Source organism: Raphanus sativus, chromosome 4 (assembly GCF_000801105.2).
Source record: "Raphanus sativus cultivar WK10039 chromosome 4, ASM80110v3, whole genome shotgun sequence".
NCBI classification, from domain to species: Eukaryota; Viridiplantae; Streptophyta; class Magnoliopsida; order Brassicales; family Brassicaceae; genus Raphanus; species Raphanus sativus.
Window position 1 is genome coordinate 47223182 of NC_079514.1, and position 19441 is coordinate 47242622.

General features: G+C 33.1%; 3 protein-coding genes and 1 pseudogene across 4 annotated transcripts; 2 read left to right on the forward strand and 2 right to left on the reverse strand.

The window, feature by feature from the left end:
- Positions 1–704: 704 nt before the first annotated feature.
- On the forward strand, positions 705–4918 carry LOC108848491 (uncharacterized). 2 transcript variants are annotated; one of them, XM_057009487.1, is made up of 11 exons: positions 705–1108; positions 1902–2225; positions 2306–2414; positions 2506–2599; positions 2790–2877; positions 2975–3058; positions 3244–3340; positions 3431–3518; positions 3634–3739; positions 3828–3920; positions 3999–4918. In XM_057009487.1, exons 1-11 carry the CDS (start codon positions 926–928, stop codon positions 4401–4403), a joined length of 1671 nt encoding a protein of 556 aa, XP_056865467.1. In that variant the 5' UTR covers positions 705–925; the 3' UTR covers positions 4404–4918. The 2 variants fall into 2 exon arrangements, with proteins under 2 accessions (XP_056865467.1, XP_018477376.2); XM_018621874.2 differs by having other exon boundaries at positions 707–1108; positions 3990–4918.
- A 5496-nt stretch (positions 4919–10414) lies between these two features.
- Positions 10415–12484, forward strand: LOC108855058 (uncharacterized). Its single transcript, XM_018628759.2, has one exon. The coding sequence runs from the start codon at positions 10884–10886 to the stop codon at positions 12273–12275; it is 1392 nt and encodes a 463-aa protein (XP_018484261.2). The 5' UTR covers positions 10415–10883; the 3' UTR covers positions 12276–12484.
- A 1480-nt stretch (positions 12485–13964) lies between these two features.
- On the reverse strand, positions 13965–14528 carry LOC108851295 (60S ribosomal protein L12-2). The gene has a single exon (XM_018624702.2). The coding sequence runs from the start codon at positions 14473–14475 to the stop codon at positions 13975–13977; it is 501 nt and encodes a 166-aa protein (XP_018480204.1). The 5' UTR covers positions 14476–14528; the 3' UTR covers positions 13965–13974.
- A 3412-nt stretch (positions 14529–17940) lies between these two features.
- Positions 17941–19362, reverse strand: LOC108831267 (uncharacterized; annotated as a pseudogene).
- Positions 19363–19441: the final 79 nt, after the last annotated feature.

The following is a 19441-nucleotide window of genomic DNA, read 5'->3' on the forward strand; positions in this document are numbered from 1 at the left end:
TACTGTAATCTGAATTGTATGATCATTTTTTAGTACCGGCCAAACTGAACCCTTTTTCAGTACCTTAAACTGAATAGAACTTATGCTTAATACATAACCAAATCGGACCCAAACTCATGCAACCAAACAAAGTCAACAAGAAAAAGGGGGTAATTCTTCCAAATAACTGATCCTAAAATAAGTTTTTTTTCACCAAAAAGGCCTACAATGAAAATGATTAAAAGAAGTTCCATTAAAAAGCCAAAAACATTCATACCCCTATTTTATAGATTATAAATATAAATAATTATTTTAATAAAATATTATAGTTTTGAATTATACATTTTGAATTAAAGTATTTATTTTTAAAATTTTAAATCTCAACACAAAACTCTCATTGTTCAAATATAAACCTTCTAAATATAGATTAGTTAATCTTATAGGTATAAATGTCTATTTACTTCTTCCACAAAATATTTTGGTCATTTTGAACTTCTAGGGGCTATAATTTGTGATGAAAACTAATCTCTCAAAACAAAAACCAAGTGATTGACATCCAAATAGAACCACAACCCCTCGGATCAATTATCTCATATCCAGACTTAAGGCCTCAGTTTAAGGGCTTTAAATGGGCCTGAATTAGTCTATATTCTTTAGAAACCCAATATCTAGGATCAATTATCTCATCTCCAGACTTTTGAGAGTCAAAAGCTTTGATAATAAGTTTGATTCGGTCATATGCACTTCTCAATAACACCTTTGATTCGATAAAACTGATAGAAGTTTTTATTCTTCCACTATCTCCACGAGCAGAAGAGAGAAATAAGGGATTGTTTTAATTCTCCCGATCTCTGTGACTGTGAGAGAGAAAAGAAACCCTAAGAGGGGTCGTGTAGGTTTTTTCTGATCAGATGCTATTGGATAGGAGCACGATTAGATAAGAAACATGATGAACACTTCTAATGGAATGATATCAGCACCATCTTCCTCCTCTTCACCTGCCGCCAATCCTCAGTCCCCTGGGATTAAAACTTATTTCAAGACGCCGGAAGGCAAGTACAAGCTCCACTACGAGAAGACTCATTCATCTACCCTCCTTCACTACTCTCACGGCAAAACCGTTACTCAGGTGAAAAAGATTTTGTTTTTATACTTTAATTCGTTTCATCCGATCCGAATGCGTAGTGGGTTTTTGATTTCCGGTTTGCCCAGTTGCAATTTTGAGTGAATCAATCGGTTTTGATAGTTGAAATTTGAATTTGCAATGATTTAAAGGTTGTAACTTGATCAATGGGTTTCACTAGTATTGCTCTCCTTTAGATTATAGAGGTTCCTTTAGACTGTGCTTAAGGTTGCAATGCTTAAAGGTTGTAACTTGATCAATGGGTTTCACTAGTAATCTAGTATTCCTCTCCTTTAGATTATAGAGGTTCCTTTAGATTATGCTTAAGGTTGCAATGCTTAAGGTTGCAATGCTTAAAGGTTGTAACTTGATCATGGGTTTCACTAGCATTGCTCTCCTTTAGATTATAGAGGTTCCTTAAGGTTGCAATGCTTAAAGGTTGTAACTTGATCATGGGTTTCGCTAGTTTTGCTCTCCTTTAGATTATAGATGTTCCTTTAGATTGTGCTTAAGGTTGCAATGCTTATAGGTTGTAACTTGATCGATGGGTTTCACTAGTATTGCTCTCCTTTAGATTATAGAGGTTCCTTTAGATTGTGCTTAAGGTTGCAATGCTTAAAGGTTGTAACTTGATCGATGGGTTTCGCTATTATTGCTCTCCTTTAGCTTAATAGCAAATGAGAGTTCCCTTTTGTGTGGTTTCTTTAAATTATGCTTAAGGTTGCAGTGCTTAAAGGTTGTAACTTGATCAATGGGTTTCACTAGAATTGCAATAAAGAGTTTCCTTTTGTGTTGTCAGGTAACGCTAGCTCAGCTTAAGGAAAGAGCTGCTCCTTCGACTCCAACTGGTACTTCGTCTTCTGGTTACACTGCTAGTAGCGGATTCCGTTCAGCAACGGCGAGATTGCTAGGCACTGGAAACGGAAACCGTGCGCTTAGTTTCGTTGGAGGTAATGGAGGGGGCAAAGGTGTGAGTACTAGTTCAAGGATTAGTGGCTCCTTTGCTGCTTCTAGCTCTAGCACGTCGATGATGACGAATACAAACTTTGATGGGAAAGGAACTTACTTGGTCTTCAATGTGGGTGATGCAATTTTTATCTGTGACTTGAACTCACAAGAGAAGGTATATAAAACTGCTCATCCTTGTTTTTTTTTTTTTGTTTTTTTCAAGACTTGGTTGTAATGGATTTTTGGGTGATGTAGGATCCAGTAAAGTCTATCCATTTCAGTAACTCAAACCCTATGTGCCATGCTTTTGATCCGGATGCTAAGGATGGGCATGATTTACTTATTGGGCTTAATTCTGGGGATGGTAATATTGGAATTTTGAGCTCAACATTTTTAGCCGATGATATCATGATGCTTTGTACCGTGGATTTATAGTTTATGTTGTGTTATTGTAGTGTACACTGTATCGCTGAGACAGCAGTTACAGGACGTCTCTAAAAAGCTAGTTGGTGCTCTACACTATAATAAGGACGGCTCTGTGAATAACAGGCAAGAATTTTTCTTTTCCATGCCACCTATTTAGCCTATTAGTCGTAGTGACATCTGAAGATAACAGTTTTAGTTGGTTGAGCTGAAACACAAATCTCGCCAAAAGTGTTTTTCAACGCTTGAACTTAATTCTATTGTGGTGTCATTCTCTCCCTAAGATGAAACTAAATTGTTTTTTGTTTGGTCACAGCCGTTGTACTAATATTGCTTGGGTGCCTGGAGGTGATGGAGCATTTGTCGTTGCTCATGCCGATGGCAATTTATACCTGTATGAGAAGGCAAGCTCAGATTTCAGAAAAACTACTTTTCTTTTACGTATTATTTTTATTTGCCTTATCTAATCTAATAATTGATCCTGATTAATTTAACTTATAGAACAAAGATGGTGCCACTGATTCAACATTTCCTGCTATAAGAGATCCTACACAATTTTTAGTTGACAAAGCCAAAAATAGCAAGGTACTTGAGTTTACAGCATCTATTATTTCCTTAGATCCTTGTTTAAGTTACTGGAAACATATGTTACATGCCCCTATCCTCTGATAGTATCATCAGCTGCCAGTGGTCTAAACAAGTTTTTCTTTTCTGTTCTTGAGTATATATGGATGATGTACCTTTATTCATTCCGGTGTGTATTCATGTAGAGTAACCCTGTTGCGAGATGGCATATCTGTCAAGGTTCAATCAACAGCATTGCATTCTCAAATGATGGGTCACACTTGGCGACTGTTGGAAGAGATGGTAAGACGTCTCTATTCCGTTGTGTGCCTCTTCTTCTCTCTCTCTATGTGTTTCCTAACTAATCATTCAGTTCCTCTTGCCTTTTAACAGGTTATCTTCGCGTTTTTGACTTCTCAACGCAGAAGCTAGTATGTGGTGGAAAAAGTTACTACGGTGCTCTGCTCTGCTGTTCTTGGAGGTGACTGAATATAAAATTCATTTGGCAAAAGTTTTGTCCTTCTTTGAGTGCAAATTCATTGTTGTGAGAATATTAGCTCATAATGATATTTTGACAACGAGACTATAATTAACAGTATGGATGGAAAGTACATTTTGACTGGAGGTGAAGATGACTTGGTTCAAGTGTGGAGTATGGATGATCGGAAGGTAGTGGCGTGGGGTGAGGGACATAACTCATGGGTGAGTTTTTTGATTTTTAGTACAGTGATTTCTTTTTTTTTTAACACAAAGTTTTCAGTAGACTCATGTTGGAATGCTTTGGCCTCAGGTAAGTGGAGTAGCGTTTGATTCCTATTGGTCGTCACCAAATACAGATGGGTCAGGAGAGCATATCATGTACCGTTTTGGATCAGTTGGTCAGGTATTTCTTCATTCTCCTTATGTTCTCCAAGACTCTGGTCTGTCTCACACACTTGGAGCATATCCGCAGGACACACAGCTACTTCTCTGGGACCTTGAAATGGACGAGATAGTGGTACCACTTAGGCGACCTCCAGGAGGATCTCCTACTTACAGCACGGGAAGTCAATCGGCTCACTGGGACAATGTTATACCGGTGGGAACTCTTCAGCCCGCTCCTTGCAAGCGTGATGTGCCAAAGCTCTCGCCGGTCATAGCTCACCGTGTTCACACCGAGCCCCTCTCCGGCTTGATGTTCACACAAGAATCTGTGGTGACGGCTTGTCGAGAAGGTCATATAAAGATCTGGACAAGGCCGAGTGTCTCAGAAACACAGTCTAGCAGCTCAGAAGCAAATCCTGCAATTGCTATCTTGAGCTCAAGCTTTCCTAAAGACAACAGAGGCTCACTGAGCAGCAAGATCGGTGGTTCTAGTTTAAAGTAATAACAGAGATCATGCTGTCTGAAAACCAGGTGCTGTAATTATGTCATGTTCTCTCCACATCTAAAGTGGAAAGGAAACCGGTAAAGAAAAGCCCTGTGAATAAAGATCTCTGCTGTGAAAAAATCTGACTGTATATTGGAGGCTCTGACAAACTTGTGGGCAATATAGATAGAAGAAGAAGCTGATGATGGGTGAGAGACTAGAGAGAATTTTCTGATGTAATTATAAGAACAAGCAAAATAAGATGTTTTGGTTTTCTAGGTTCATGGCAGAAAGACTTTCATCAGCTAATAACACTTCAGTGCCTCAGATGAAGACACTTTTTTAATGGCCTTTGCTTGTTTCTATAAATTATTAATTACTGAAGTCATTTTTTCCATTACTGGAGTCATTATGAGTTCATATTTCCTATATAGGCTTTATTTGTAGCTAACAACTTAAAATATTACTTCCGTTTCATTTTATTTGTCGTTCTAGACTTCAATACACAGATTAATAAAACATTTAATTTTGTATATTTACCAGATAAAAATATCATTACCAATACACTTAATCCAATAGAAAAATAGACTAGAATAAAAAGTCAATAAATTTTGCACTGAAATCATAAAACAACACTTATTTTCAAACGAAAATTTTGCTCTAAAACAACATCTAATTCGAAACAGAGAGAGTATCATTGTTTTGTTATATATGGTTTATTGATACGTGTCCTTGCCTTGACAATAGACTTTTTCAACGATTCGAGCAAAGGGGATTGGAGTTCGCTATTAATCACATTCGTGGAAAGAAAAAGAGAACTGTGGCACGACCGACAAGAGATAAGTCTAGGGAAGACTCACTAGCCCACCGATTTTTGGAATATTCATTGCTTTGTCTCTTCCCTTACCATACACACTCCTGCCTTGATCATACTTTTGTATATTGATGTGACAACATAATTGACACTAGTACTTCAAATATAATTACCATGAGACATCAACTAATATTTTTTTCTGATCCTAGTCTCAACTCTCAAAAGTGTCAGTAACTGTGTAATATGTATAGATGTGTAAAGGTGTTTGAAAACCTTATAACTCCTCACATGTGTGGTTGAAATGGGTTTTCTTATTATTGTTGTAAAAGCATTTTCATAAAGTATTACTCTAGAATTAGTTGCAACAGTGTGGTTTAAGCTTGTGATGTCTATTGTCTAGGTACCACTCAAGATTCAAGACAGCTGTAACAAAATACAATAATTGCAAGAAGTATTCTTTTTTGATTCTTTGCAATAATTATTACTCCAGTTCATAGAATCGGGTAACGTCGATATCTCAAGTGTCGGTGGATTGGATTCACTCTCCAAACCATAAGCCACATATTTTTAATGAATACTTTCTATTAAATGGCCTGATTTTATTATTAGGACATGCATGTGAAAACTGTAATGCTTGGTCCACCCGTATGGGTGTTTGTTTTTATTTTATTTTATAAGTGAATATTCATTCTCATTATAATAATATATATTTTAACATTCCGAAATATATAGTGGGAACTGGGAATGCAGTAATTTAATTTATTATTTTAAATTATCATTTGCCAAATAAATAAAAATATAACAAATACGATAACTCAGTTTAACATGTTTAGTAAATAAATATGGTATGACCGGTTAATAAGCGTATACCACACATCAATTTCACAGGTTTAATAAAATAAACATGAGAGTCAAATAATCTTAAACATAGTTCATATAATGTTTTATCTAAGAAGATAAAAATGGTATTATTGATAAATATTTTAGCAAATCGTTTTACTTCCCAATATATTTGAAACAACATGTTTTACTATTCTCTTTGTTTTATATTAAATGTCATTTTAACATTTTTTTTGTTACAAAATGAATGTCGTATTAGAATGCCAATGCAATTTTCAGTTTAATATTAATTAGAAATGTATTGATTTTTTAAATATTTTTATTTATCTCAAATACTATTGATTGAATATGTGTAATCAATAAAACTTAAATGTATTTTAATTATTTTTTAATATGTAAGAAAAAATGTCAAAATAACAGTCCTTATGAAATAGAGGGATTATTAATTAGTTAGAAATAATTAAAGTATGTTACTTACTTATTGTAAATGATGGAAATATAAATGCTGAAATCTAGGAATAATTAAAATTTCAATGGCATAATCTGTAATTTTTAATTTAGAAGAATAGCTATTTTTTTAATTTTAATAAGATAAACTAAATTATGATCCACGCTTTTGAAGCGTGTGATTATTTTTGGAACAAACCAAATTTATATGATATAAATTTGTATTTTTGATGTATTTAGGTTTAAATGTTGGAAAATTGTCAAAAATACTACATTTACTAGGATATGACATGCGCCTTACGCATGGTGAATAAAAAAATCAAATATTTAAAATTACAGCATATTTTGATTATATACCATGAAATCTAGAAGTATAAACAGGAAGATTTTTAATATACCATCATTAAAATAACATATCTATCTTATATATATTGTTTGCAGACATAAAATATTATAAAAATTAAAAAAATGACAATACAAAAATATGCATTACAAATTACAGATATTTAATATTCTGTTATTTGTTGAAAACTTGTGGGTGAAAAAAATTGTATAAAAACATATTAGTATGGGTTGGATTCATTTAAAATTGGCATATCAATCAATCATCATGGCATAGTAATTATAGGAAACAGAAAGAGTAAGGACAAATAGTATTTATAGAAAATAAAATTTTATAGGTAACAACTTAACAATTACATTAACTCACATGAACAGAAATAAAAAAAAATCTCATTATGTTCATTTATCCCCATAAATTACTCTTAATAAGAGTAAATTCTCTTATTAAATTGATGTCAAAAATTAACTCAATTCCTAAAAAAAACGCTAAGCTACAAGTTTAAGCAAAACCAATTTGAGAAAACCAGAGTTTATTAACTTTATTATGGGATAACCACGACTCAATCATATAGTTTTCTAAATTCTGTGTCAAGCATCACTATATTATATAAATTTTCCAACGAAACATTTGAAGCTTTTCGAAAAAAAATGTTTAAATATTTTAGCCTTTATTTGTATAACAAACCACGGCTCTTTCATATAAGTTTCTAACCTCATGTTTGAGGTTTATATAACTATCATATTATTCTCAAAAATTACATGTTTCAACCTTCTGTGTAAACATAAGATGATTCTTAACATCTTATGCAATGTTTTTTATATCAAAGCATGAATATACAAAGTTAGATATACAATTATGTGGCATTTAACATGTTAATATATCGGTGTAAATTTTCCATTTTTTAGTTCTCATGCTACAACTTTTGTAATATGCAGGTACTTATTACAATAATAGCAAGCTCTGTGGTTTAACTTACAGTAGATTCAAATGTTCTAATAAAATGATATTGAATACAATACACTAAACAAAAGGAGTACCAATGGCAGACAAAATAATTAATCTAGTCTTTTAAGGGTATTTTTATCTGAAGGCTAGAGATGTATGAGAGTTTGACACATCATTAAAATGGCAACATTGTAATAAGTTTACACATTAAAGGTTGTTCTCTCAAATTGCTTCTTGATTAATAATAAGGGGATAATACATTTTTCATGTTTACTTGACCAAAAAGAAACTCTAGGATTAACTAATCTAAACTTAAGGTTTATAATTGAGAACTGTGATAAAGTTTAGGGTTTGGAGTTAAAGGTCTAGGATTTAGGGTTTAGAGGTTAAGGTTTTGGATTTAGGGGTTTAGGGTTTTAGGGTTGATGGATTAAGATTTAGGGTTTCATGGTTTATGTTTTAGAGTTTTCGGGTTTAGGATTTAGAATTTATGATTTAGGGTTCGAATTTTGGAAAAGTATAATTCAAAAAAGATTTTTTTTATTTAAATATTTATTTATAAGAATCTTTTTCTTTTAACAAAATTTTTTTTTTGAAAATATCATTATATTCAATGTTCTGAAACTCAATCTAAATATGCGGTAAAATCGGTGACTCTATATACAATCTGTTTTGGTTTTCAAAAAAAAAGTTTGCTATTTAAAATTTTCACATACCTCGCAAAAAACCCCTAAAACTTGAGATCCCGTTGAACCCATGAGTGATCTATTATGTAAAAGAATTTGACTTAAATTGTGCATATTCTAAAGTACCCTAATTCATGAAGGTTTAGATGAATGGTGGATATATTATGAATATGGTGTTCTTATTTTACAAAAATTATTCATATAAAATTTTAGTAATATTAATTTATCATCTTGTTTTAAACGTAACAGATCAATATTTGAGAGGATTCATACTAAAATAAAAATAGATCTGATCATCAACGATTCATATACGGTTATTACAATTTAGTGGTTTAAGTTTGAAATACATATAGTTGTTTATATATTTATTTAGTTTATTTTTATTATTCACATGTTATTAGAATTTTTTTGATGTTTTTTTTGCTTTATTTTAATTTTTAAATTTAATTTAATTATTCATATTAATCATTTAAATATTTATTAATTTTAATTTGTTATATATATATATTTATTATATATCTAATAATAAATAATATTATTAGATTTTGACCGGGGCATCAAAAGGCGAAATTAATTTTTATTCGAAATTTTATTTACTGAAAATTTGAAATTTTATACATATGTAATTTAATAAAAAGGAATTAAAGTATATATAATTAAATTAAAATTGACATGAATATAATTTATGAAAATAAGATAATTCATTTATATAATCCACTTTGTATTATATTTTAAAACTTTAAATTGTAATAAAATTTCGTTAAAAATGTAGTAAAATCTTATTTTAAGTTTTTATATCGATAAAAAATTATCTTATTATTATACTTTTATCAGAATTATTATATAAATGAAGTATTATCATTTATTAGTTTATTCCTAATTTTATCAACATAGTCGAGCTTATTAAAAAAATATTTAACTAAGAAATAAGTTTATATTTTAATATACATATTTACCTTAGACCATTAAAAGAAATTTCATATATTTAAATTTGATAAAATAAGATGATAAATCTAGTTATTAATATTATTCGATTATTTGGTACCATCGAACTTTACGTTATGTGTTACAATTATAACTTTTTGTTGATTATTTCATAAAGATGTTAATATTTATCAACTATAAAAACATATTGAATGATATTATAATTAAATAAAGGGAAATTCTCTCAAATAACATTTTATTAAGTTTTTGTCATAAAAATAGTATTCAAAAAATAAAATGACTAAAATAGTCTTTTTATTTTGAAAATTTTAATGTTTATTTTTTACTTTAAAAAAATTTGAATTCATCCCCTAAACTCCTCCCATTAACTCTAAATCATAAGTCTTAGATTAGTTAACCATAAATGTATAAATGAATATTTACCTTTTAATAAAACATATTTTGGTCATTTTTCTCTTTGAAAAGCTATTGTTTTTTTTTTAAAAATAAACTAAAAAAATCTATCTAATGGAATTTCTCTAAAATAATTTTTGGTTAATATAAAGAATTAAAAATAAATTTATATCTTAATTTTAAATCTTAAAATTAAGTAAAATTAATATCTAGTGGACTATATAAATTAATTATCTTATTTTCATAAAATCATATTTATATAAATTGTAATTTAACTATCTAAATTTTAAAAAGGTAAATGTTTTCATAAAAGTATATATCTAAAATTCCTAATTTTCACTATATAATTTGTCAAATTTTTTTAATTAATTCTGCGTTTTGAAAATCAAGTACAGTATTTTTTTAAGTTTATACCATTTTTCTTGTAATAAACGTCTTAATCATTTACGTAATCTCTTTCTTAATCTGAATATTTAAACGATCAGTCCATCGGTAGGTGTGTTTAATAATGTCTCATAACATTCAGTTACACATCGAAGGGCTTCACGACAAACCACGTGGCATGATGACTTCACTACTCTCTCTCTCTCTTTCTCTCTTTCTTCAATCGTCGTCTTCTTCGCACTTTGTCACTTTATTACTTCATCTCTTTTGCTTCCGAGAGAAAGAACCACAGATCTCTCCCGTGCCTTATCTCCATTTCTCTCTTCTTCAGATTCCCAATCTCAAATCGCCTTAGAAAATTTCCTGCAAAAGAGAAGAAACACACACACCATCACATCAATTCATCATCGAAGAGGAGGATCGTACACGGACTATGTAAGATTAGATCTATGATGGTTGGGTAAAAGAGAAAAAAAGAATGGATCAGATGCAGAGAAGAGAACCGAGAAGGGTGTGGTTAGGTTTACAAAACACAATAGTTCTCCTCGTGGGTGGAAACCATACCTCCTCCAGGTTTTGCTCTCGCTAAATCTCCCTTCCTTCCTCCTTAATTGAATCTCTCTCTCTCTCTCTCTCTTCCGAGTAAAAAAAAAAACAAAGATCCGATCTTGTTTTAACTGTTGGATTCCTCTTCCTCGCCAATGGGCCTTCAGCTCCTGAAGCTGAAACTAACCCCCACCACAACTTCTCTCCGTCGGCGCGTGATCCTACGCGCCCTCGTGATCCTCTGCGCTTTCTCCGTCGTATCAATCCTTCGAAACCTCAACGGAGCTTACCAAGAAGAACAGACTCACCACCACCGTAAGGTCGATGACTGCGCCGTGAACTTCGCCTTCCTCGGCCCGTTCCTCTTCTCCGGCAACAACGGCCTCCTCTCCTCCAACACCTTCCTCAAACCCGTCTGGAACTTCATAGAGTCGGAGAAATGCAAGAAAAACATCGACTTGGCCACCCAAGTCGTCGCCGAGCTTAAAGGTCTAAACTTGCTGAGCAACGACGCGAAAGCTCTCTGTATCGGCATGAGATCGGTCTCGGCTCTTCTCGCCATGAACTCGCAAGGGATCTCCGACGCTCGCGTGAGCCACCACGCGCCACCTGTCTTCGCTTTCAAGCACAGGAAGTTCGCTAGTGGGTACTTACAGTACGACGACGCTTCCTTCGGTTTCGTCTTGTCTACCGATCTCGAGACGGTTTCTGTTGTTTATGAGATCGAGCGTGTGCTTAAGCCCGGTGGGACCGGAGCCATGCTTGTTGGGTCCGACTCTAACGGGTTGGTTAGATCCGTCTCTCCTGTTTCTTCCCTGCTGAAGAACTCGAGTGTTGTCCACGTTGGTTCCTTAGGTGAAGAGGTTTTGGTTGTGTTCAGGAGAAACGGTGAAGATAGTTACCGTTTTGATCAAACTCTTCCGGGTGATTGCTCCTCTGTGCTTAATAGCAAACCCTACGTTGGGTTGTTGGAGCCTCTTCTCGAGGAGAAACGTTCGGATTTCGAGAGAAGGATCCATTACTTGCCTGAGTTTATTGATCTCTCTTCCAGGAAGAGGCTGGTGTACATTGATATCGGAGCGGCGGATCATCTGACAACACCGAGATCGAATTGGTTCTTCCCGTCGTATCCTATCGACAAGAAAGCTTTTAACAGCTATTTTGTGCATCACAACACATCTATCTTGACTTCTTATGTCAAAAGTCCTGGTGTTACCTTCATCTACCATCCGGGACTGGCGGGAACAGTAGCTAGTCCGAGAGAGCATGAAGAAGAAGAACCTTTTGTAGAAGATGACAGCTTTGATTTTCTGGCATGGTTCAAGGAGACAGCAAGCTTCGCTGATTTTGTGGTTCTGAAGATGAACACAGGCGAAGCCGAGCTGAAGTTTCTGTCGGAGCTGATAAAGACTGGTGAGATCTGCTCAGTTGATGAACTGTTTCTTCACTGCACAGGGTATGGAGACTGCACTAGTATCATAAAGAGCCTCAGAAACAGTGGCGTCTTTGTTCATCAGTGGTGGGAAGACGAAGAGCTCAGCAGCTAAATGAAAGCTTTAAAACTAAAAAGTATGTTGTTTGATAAGTTATGTTGTTGTTTTTCTATGTTTGTTACAATCTTTGCTCATGTATAGAGCAAAGCCACAGAAGTTAGCCCCAGCGACCCGGCGCTTCTATGGTTCTACCTAAAATAAGCAGTCGCCATTATGAACTATCTGTATGTCTGTTTTTCAATGAAGTTGCTATGTTGTGTGTTTCTACTTATTCTAATACTCTGTTTATTCAACTAATCACAAGACCTGATCGTATACTAAAGATAGAGGGATTGAATGAAAAGAAAAGCAAGTATTTTAAGTGTCATTTGATATAATGTAATTAGTAACTTGAGTTTTAACGACTGCATATCTACCACAAGCAAGAACACTGGGAGGCTGACTCTGTACAAACAGAGGAAGAGCAACACGGAAAATTCAACTGTTCGAGCTATCGGTATTGATCTCCACCGGTTATCTGTAGATGGGAGGTTTGTCTCCACTCCAAAGTTCATTTGGAACGCAACACGCCACTGATATGGCCTCATGATTTTTGTGAGAGGGTAAGTGGTAAGTGAATAGACTGAAGAGAAGATTTTATAGGAGACCAGTTAACATCTACCAAGTGATTAGTGTTCTACTTCGAGGCCACAACTATGAGAGTAAGTAAAGTAGATTGGCACAAGATATAGCTTGAAGAAACAAATCACTTAACGAGCTCGAAGCTCTCTAGTAATATTGGAAAATGAGAAAACAACATTTTAACAGTCGATTGATATTAAAAACCCTCTGTTCTACTCTTTGGCTTAGGTTATGAACATTTTCCAATTTTATCTTTTGTTTCAAAAGTCTTGAAGACCTAAACCGTAATCTTGTTTTCAGAGTTTCAAATGTTTTAGACGATTGAATCTGACTTTCGGAGAGCATGATTGTTCTACACTTGCGCTAGTTCAAAAAACATACATGAAAACACGAACAGTGGGAGCTAAAGACTTTAAGACCCAACCCAATCTTGTTCTCAGAGTTAAAATGTTTTAAACGATTGAAACCGACTTTCGGAGAGCATGATTGATCTACACTTGCGCTTGTTCAAGAAACATACAAAAAAACACGAACAGTAGGAGCTAAAGACTTTATGAACATTACACAACAGAAAAAGCAATCTCGAACAAATAGACAAGAACTCGCAGGAATGTTCTATTTTTTTTTTTGCTGACAGAAAAATCGTATTTGGGAATTGTTCATGAAATCAAATGACCATGTTATCCACTCTATGAAAGACATAAGTGACTAACATAAACCCTAATGATATTCAAGTAGAAGAAGGCAGAGTTATAAGAAGAATGCAAACACAGGTTCACGAAAAAGATTTGAAGACGATACTACCAATTGATAAAAAACATAACTTTAAATGAGTATGCAATGAACCCTAACATTACACTAATTCAGTAAACTAGAACAAGTCCAGGAATCAAATAAAATAGTCAATCCCTATACCATGAATACACAAAAACCAATAATCAAGAAACAATCCTAAAAGATCAAAGCTCCAAACTTTATAGAAAGCAATGGCATAGATAGAACATGAACATCAAATGCAAATTCAAATTCAAATTCTCATGACAAAACAAAGAAAGATCCTTAAACAGAGATAACAAAACCAAACAACAACCCAAAACTAAAGATAAAATCTTTTTCCTTTCCTTCCTTTTCCTTAGTTCTCAGGAATCTCAATCTCACCCTCTTGAATCTCCTGCTGAAGATCCTTGGGATCCTTCCCATCAACAGTGCATCCAACAGACACACACGTACCCAGAATCTCCCTCACGGTCCCACTCAGCTCCTTAGCAATAGATCTAGGCCTCATGATCCTAGCGATCTCAATCACGTCATCAAACGAAATGTTCCCATTGTGCTTGATGTTCTTCACCTTCTTCCTGTCTCTCTCCGGCTCCTTCAAGGCCTTGATGACGAGAGCAGCGGCGGACGGAACCACCGTGACCTTAGCCTGACGGTTCTGAACGGTTAGCTTGACTGTGACGCGGAGTCCTTTCCACTCTTTGGCTGTCTCTTTGGCGATGTCTTCTCCGATCTTCTTTGGTGCGAGACCGAGAGGACCGATCTTGGGAGCGAGGGAACTGGCTGCTCCGACTTCTCCTCCGGTTACGCGGACGTAGACGTCGACGATCGCGCTCGGGTCCAACTTCGGCGGCATGGTTGTTAGAGTCTATTGTTTCGGCTCTTGCTGAGTGTGGGAGGCGCAGTGAAATGAGATTTTAGGGTTTTTGAAGATGGTGGTGAGGTCGAAACCTAATGGGCTTTTATTTGCGGGCCGATGTAAGTTACGAATTTATCCATCTCGTGACACGGCCCAACTCAAGCACGTAAGCTAGAAAGGTTTAAACAAGGCATTGCATGAGAAGTACTGTACATTGATCATCTCATGGAAGGGAGGCTAAAAAGAAAATTGAGTGTAATCATGACCGGTCCTACACAAATTTCATCTTATAGTATTTTTTATAGAAAGAAATCGGTTAAATGAATTAATGTACTTTATTAATTGCTTATGTCTATAAATTTAAACAATTGTTTCTATCATCATTTAAATTTTAGACAAAGAAATGTTGAAATATAATTTTTTTATTCATACATCTACTATATTAATTTAGAGTCCTATTTGAAAATTACCATGGCATGTTTTTTTTTGGGCCTATTGAAAATGTTGTGACTAATTAGCTAACATCTATTATTTCTAGGTATCATTAAAATATCTAATATATATACTTTAATATTCAACTAGATTTACGAGACTCTACGACACCATACAAACAAATTAAACAAATAGATATTTCCAACTTGGGTTTACAATTCGAAGGTGAAGAGAATCTCAATCTGCTATCACCAAAAGATGGGCAACTAGAGAATGGGGGTTTTACATGATACTAACAAATGATTGATCATGTTCATGTGTGTTGTTGTTACAGACATCATTAAGATATTAGTTTATCTGTTTCAAACTTTTCAACTTATTTTAATCCTTTCATATATATTGACGAGAGAATACAATAGCGATCAGAAATTCAGTAGTGTATAGCCCTTTATTTTCATGTCTGCAGGTGTGCTTTGTTCTAGCGTGGTTGATCGGTGATACCTGCATCAGTTTACAGCCATGTTACACGATCTGTATTTTTTTTCAAAAAAAACACTCCAACAGATAAACATAAATAACTTTTTCAAATAATATTATGTTTTATCAAAAAAATAATAATATTATGTTATAGTTCAAAATAACATACATATATTTTATAATACATTTGTTGCTGTATGTTATTATAGGTCTAAAATAGAACTAAATTGTTTTAAATGATAAAATCTAAATAATAAGGAGTGGGCACTTCGGTTATTTTATCGGTTCGGTTCGGGTTCGGTTCGGTTTGGTTAATTCGGTTCAATGATTTATCCAACCAAAGTAAACCATAGTTAGTTCGGTTTGGATCGGTTTCGGTTCGGTTTGAACTCAGTTCGGTTTGAATTCGGTTCGGTTTTAAAACACAAATGCATGGTCATAAAATCATCGTGTTGACGATTATAAGAAACTAAATTATGTTGACTAAATTCAATATAAAACTGAAAAAAACTTTTAGAAACACAAAACATTTATAAGAGCACAATCAAATCAAAATTAACTATAATAAATAGAAAATTAAAAAAACATCGTTAATAATACCTCTACAAAATAAACTATGTAAACTAAATATAATGTAAAACTGAAACAAAAACTTTAACAAATTATAAACATCAAACCTAAAGTAAATAGAAAACTAAAAAAAAAATCCTTAATAAAATTAACAATAACTTTAGTCTTAGCATTTTAGTATATTGTATATTGCTAATATGCACATTGGTTATGAGTTCGGTTTAGTTTGGTTCGGTTCAACGTGCTTCGGTTCGGATCGGGTTCGGTTCGGTTGGTTCGGGTTGGGAAAATCTTAAACCTAACTGTTTGATAATAGACTTTGGTTCGGTTCGAATCGGTTTCGGTTCGGTTGGTTCGGTTCGATCGGTTCGGTTCGGTTTTTTTGCCCACCCTAATTTGTATTGATTATGAAAATCTGAACAATAGTGCTGATTTGTTGTTACCAAATCAAGTGATATTATCAAACAAAAAACTACTAATTAACTGAATATACAAAGAATCTAAACAATTATCAATAATAACAAAGAATCTAAACAATATACCAATTTGTTGTTGCCAAATCTAAGCATTATTTTATTATCTATATTATTAAAAGAAAATCATTCCAAAAAAATCTATGTAAATAAAATCGTTAGACCCTTTCATTATCATTATTTAGTCCATCCTATTATATACTAACCTCTATTATAGCAACCAAAAATATATTAATATAATTAATATATTATCACAATAAGTCTATACAGCTTCATTTACTTATAGTATATATCATTTAAGAATTGAATGCGGTGGAGAATTTTCTTGCACACTCTTACATATAGTAAACAATTTATTCTATTAAAACAAGAATATTATTTATTGATAAATCTTATGTCCAACTATATATTTTATTTATTTAAGGGATTGTTCTATCATATTAAATTAAGATTAAATATAAATATGACTACAAAAAGCTCAAATATAAAAAAATAAAATTTTCAAAAAAATATTAAAACGAAAAAATATATCCGTCCTTTAAGGACGGGTTAGAATCTAGTATATATTATAATACATTCATGGATTTTATCTTGTGTTAACTAGTTTTCATATTTTAGGTTGTTTTATGTATCTATATATCCACAAGAATCAATTCAAAAAATAAAAGTATATTTCTGATTTGTTTCTTCAGTGAATTATAAAATCTCAATATGTTAAAAATAAGAGACGTAGATTTTTATATAATGTTTAAATTCTAATTGAATCCGACACAAATTATTCAAATCCGGTACGTTTTACAAGTTTTTGGTTTTTAAACAGGTTTATAAACATTTCAATCCGAATGCTTGGACCCGATGTAAACTGTAAACAAAAGTGTCAAGAGTTCCAGAGTTTTTTCGTTTTACGGTTTTTTGCTGTAATTATATTTAAATTTTTTATAATGTTTAAACTTTATTTTTATCTATTAAAATAATAAAAATAATCGATAAGAATTTCTACTTTTGTTTTGGATATTTAATTTAAAAATTGTTTTTAACATTTGGTTAAATGCACTAATTTAAAAAAAAAAAAATCTTAACCATTTTGATCTATATTTTCTTGACCTGCATATCGTATTAAGGTTCCGAATGGAAAAAGCATTTCAAGCGGTGCAGATCAAGCAGATCATGCAAGATAAGTGCAGATCAAGCAGATCATGCAAGATAAGTGCAGATCAAACGGATCATGTAGGAAAAATGCAAATCAAGAAGGAGAAGTTATTTTAGAAGTTATGAATGGTAAAATCAGTCCAAAAATGCAGATCATATATTTAAACAATAAAAGTTACACCAAAATATCAAAATACATAATGAAAAAATACATAAACAAATATAAAATAATAATGATTTGCCCATAACATATGTGCAATATTGTCTCTCATATTTGTCATATGATCTCTATCAGCAATATTTTTTGTCTCCATGTCATTTATATCACTTTCAGAATCTTCGTTGTTGATATTTGTATGTCTCACTTTTTCAACAAAATCTTCATCAAAAATAATTTAAAATTCTGATAGAATTATGTAGTCCCATTGTAGCAGTTACCACTCTCTTTTGAACTGCAATATCATATCTCGGAAAATCACTCAAAATCCTCCTTTTCTTCTTTCAAACTCCAAATATCCTTTCAATAACAGAACATAGAGATGCATGACATCAATTAAAAAGTTCTTGTTTATTCTTAGAAGGAGGACCATTGTTGAAATGAGACATATGATACCTAATAACTTCATTCCGAGAAGATATATAGGGAGCAAAAAAACTTTGCTTATTTGGATACCCAGAATCAACTACATAATACTTGTCTCCTGGAGGTAAATTATTTGGATACCCAGAATCAACTACATAATACTTGTCTCCTGGAGGTAAAGGAAATTCAGAATCACCGTCATGTGCCATCGTGAGAACTGCTGTATCGTGACATGATTCAGATGCTCCATTCCAAACATACGTAAACAACATATTTAGATCACATATCGCCATTATGTTAAATGATGTCCTATCATGTCGATTCCAATACATTCCTTGCAGTTCAAGCTTCACTTTAACACATACATGTACTCCATCCATAGCTCCCAAAAACTCACTAAAATATGGCCAATATATTCTATCCGTTTGCAGCCTTTCAGGAATTCGGAGTAGTTCTCGTCTTGTTGGAGTTTTAACGTAATCACAAGCAAGTAACTCTGTAGCCGTAAGAACTTCAAAGAATTTTCTATTCACCGTCTCTTGTGTCTGTCCAAACCGTGATCCAACATCTCTTTGAACTTCATTGTGCCCACAAGTTCTAAAAAACATAGCCACACTCTCTTCAATGGTAACGTTAAGAGTGGGGCGTAAACCATATTTTGATTGTAGTATGTCATATAAAGACCTAAAAACACCAAGAGACATTCGTAGTAACTGAAGACACGCAGCATCGTCTACTTGTAGTCGACGCCAAATATTTCTCCATCCTAAACCACCATCGGTTTGAACTAGTCCTCTTTCAAAATAACGATTGTAATAACTCAATGATGGTTTAATTATTAACTCTTCAAATTGCTCATTTTCTAAATTCCATAACTCAATTCTTTCATTGTGATTTAGACTTTGGGGATATTGTGATCGCAACTGACATATATGAAAAGCCTGAAAATTTAACCACAAAATTAAAACTAAATCAGTGAAAAATATCATTAACCAAACGTACAATACATAACAGACATAACAAAATAAAATATGAAACAAACCATAACAACGACAAACAAAGCATGAATCTTATTAAGCTAGTTATCCGAAGTGGAATCAATTTCTTGTGTTTCATTTAGATTTAGTCCTCGTTCAGTTTCCCAGATGTTGAACAATCCTCCTCGTCTTCGTGGACGCTATGCTTTACTTGTAGAAGCATAGTTTGTGAAACCAAATTTCCGTGATACTCCTCTGTTAAAATTCTCGGAAACAAAAACTTATTTTTCATGTGAAACTCC

What these genes read in the sequence shown, in the direction of transcription:
- LOC108848491 (XM_018621874.2), top strand. Translation starts at nt 926, where the DNA reads ATGATGAACACTTCTAATGGAATGATATCAGCACCATCTTCCTCCTCT. An exon ending in ATTTATACCTGTATGAGAAG is followed by an intron (nt 2,878 to 2,974) that starts GCAAGCTCAGAT and finishes TTTAACTTATAG; the next exon opens with AACAAAGATGGTGCCACTGA. An exon ending in GTGAGGGACATAACTCATGG is followed by an intron (nt 3,740 to 3,827) that starts GTGAGTTTTTTG and finishes CTTTGGCCTCAG; the next exon opens with GTAAGTGGAGTAGCGTTTGA.
- LOC108855058 (XM_018628759.2), top strand. Translation starts at nt 10,884, where the DNA reads ATGGGCCTTCAGCTCCTGAAGCTGAAACTAACCCCCACCACAACTTCT.
- LOC108851295 (XM_018624702.2), bottom strand. Translation starts at nt 14,475, where the DNA reads ATGCCGCCGAAGTTGGACCCGAGCGCGATCGTCGACGTCTACGTCCGC.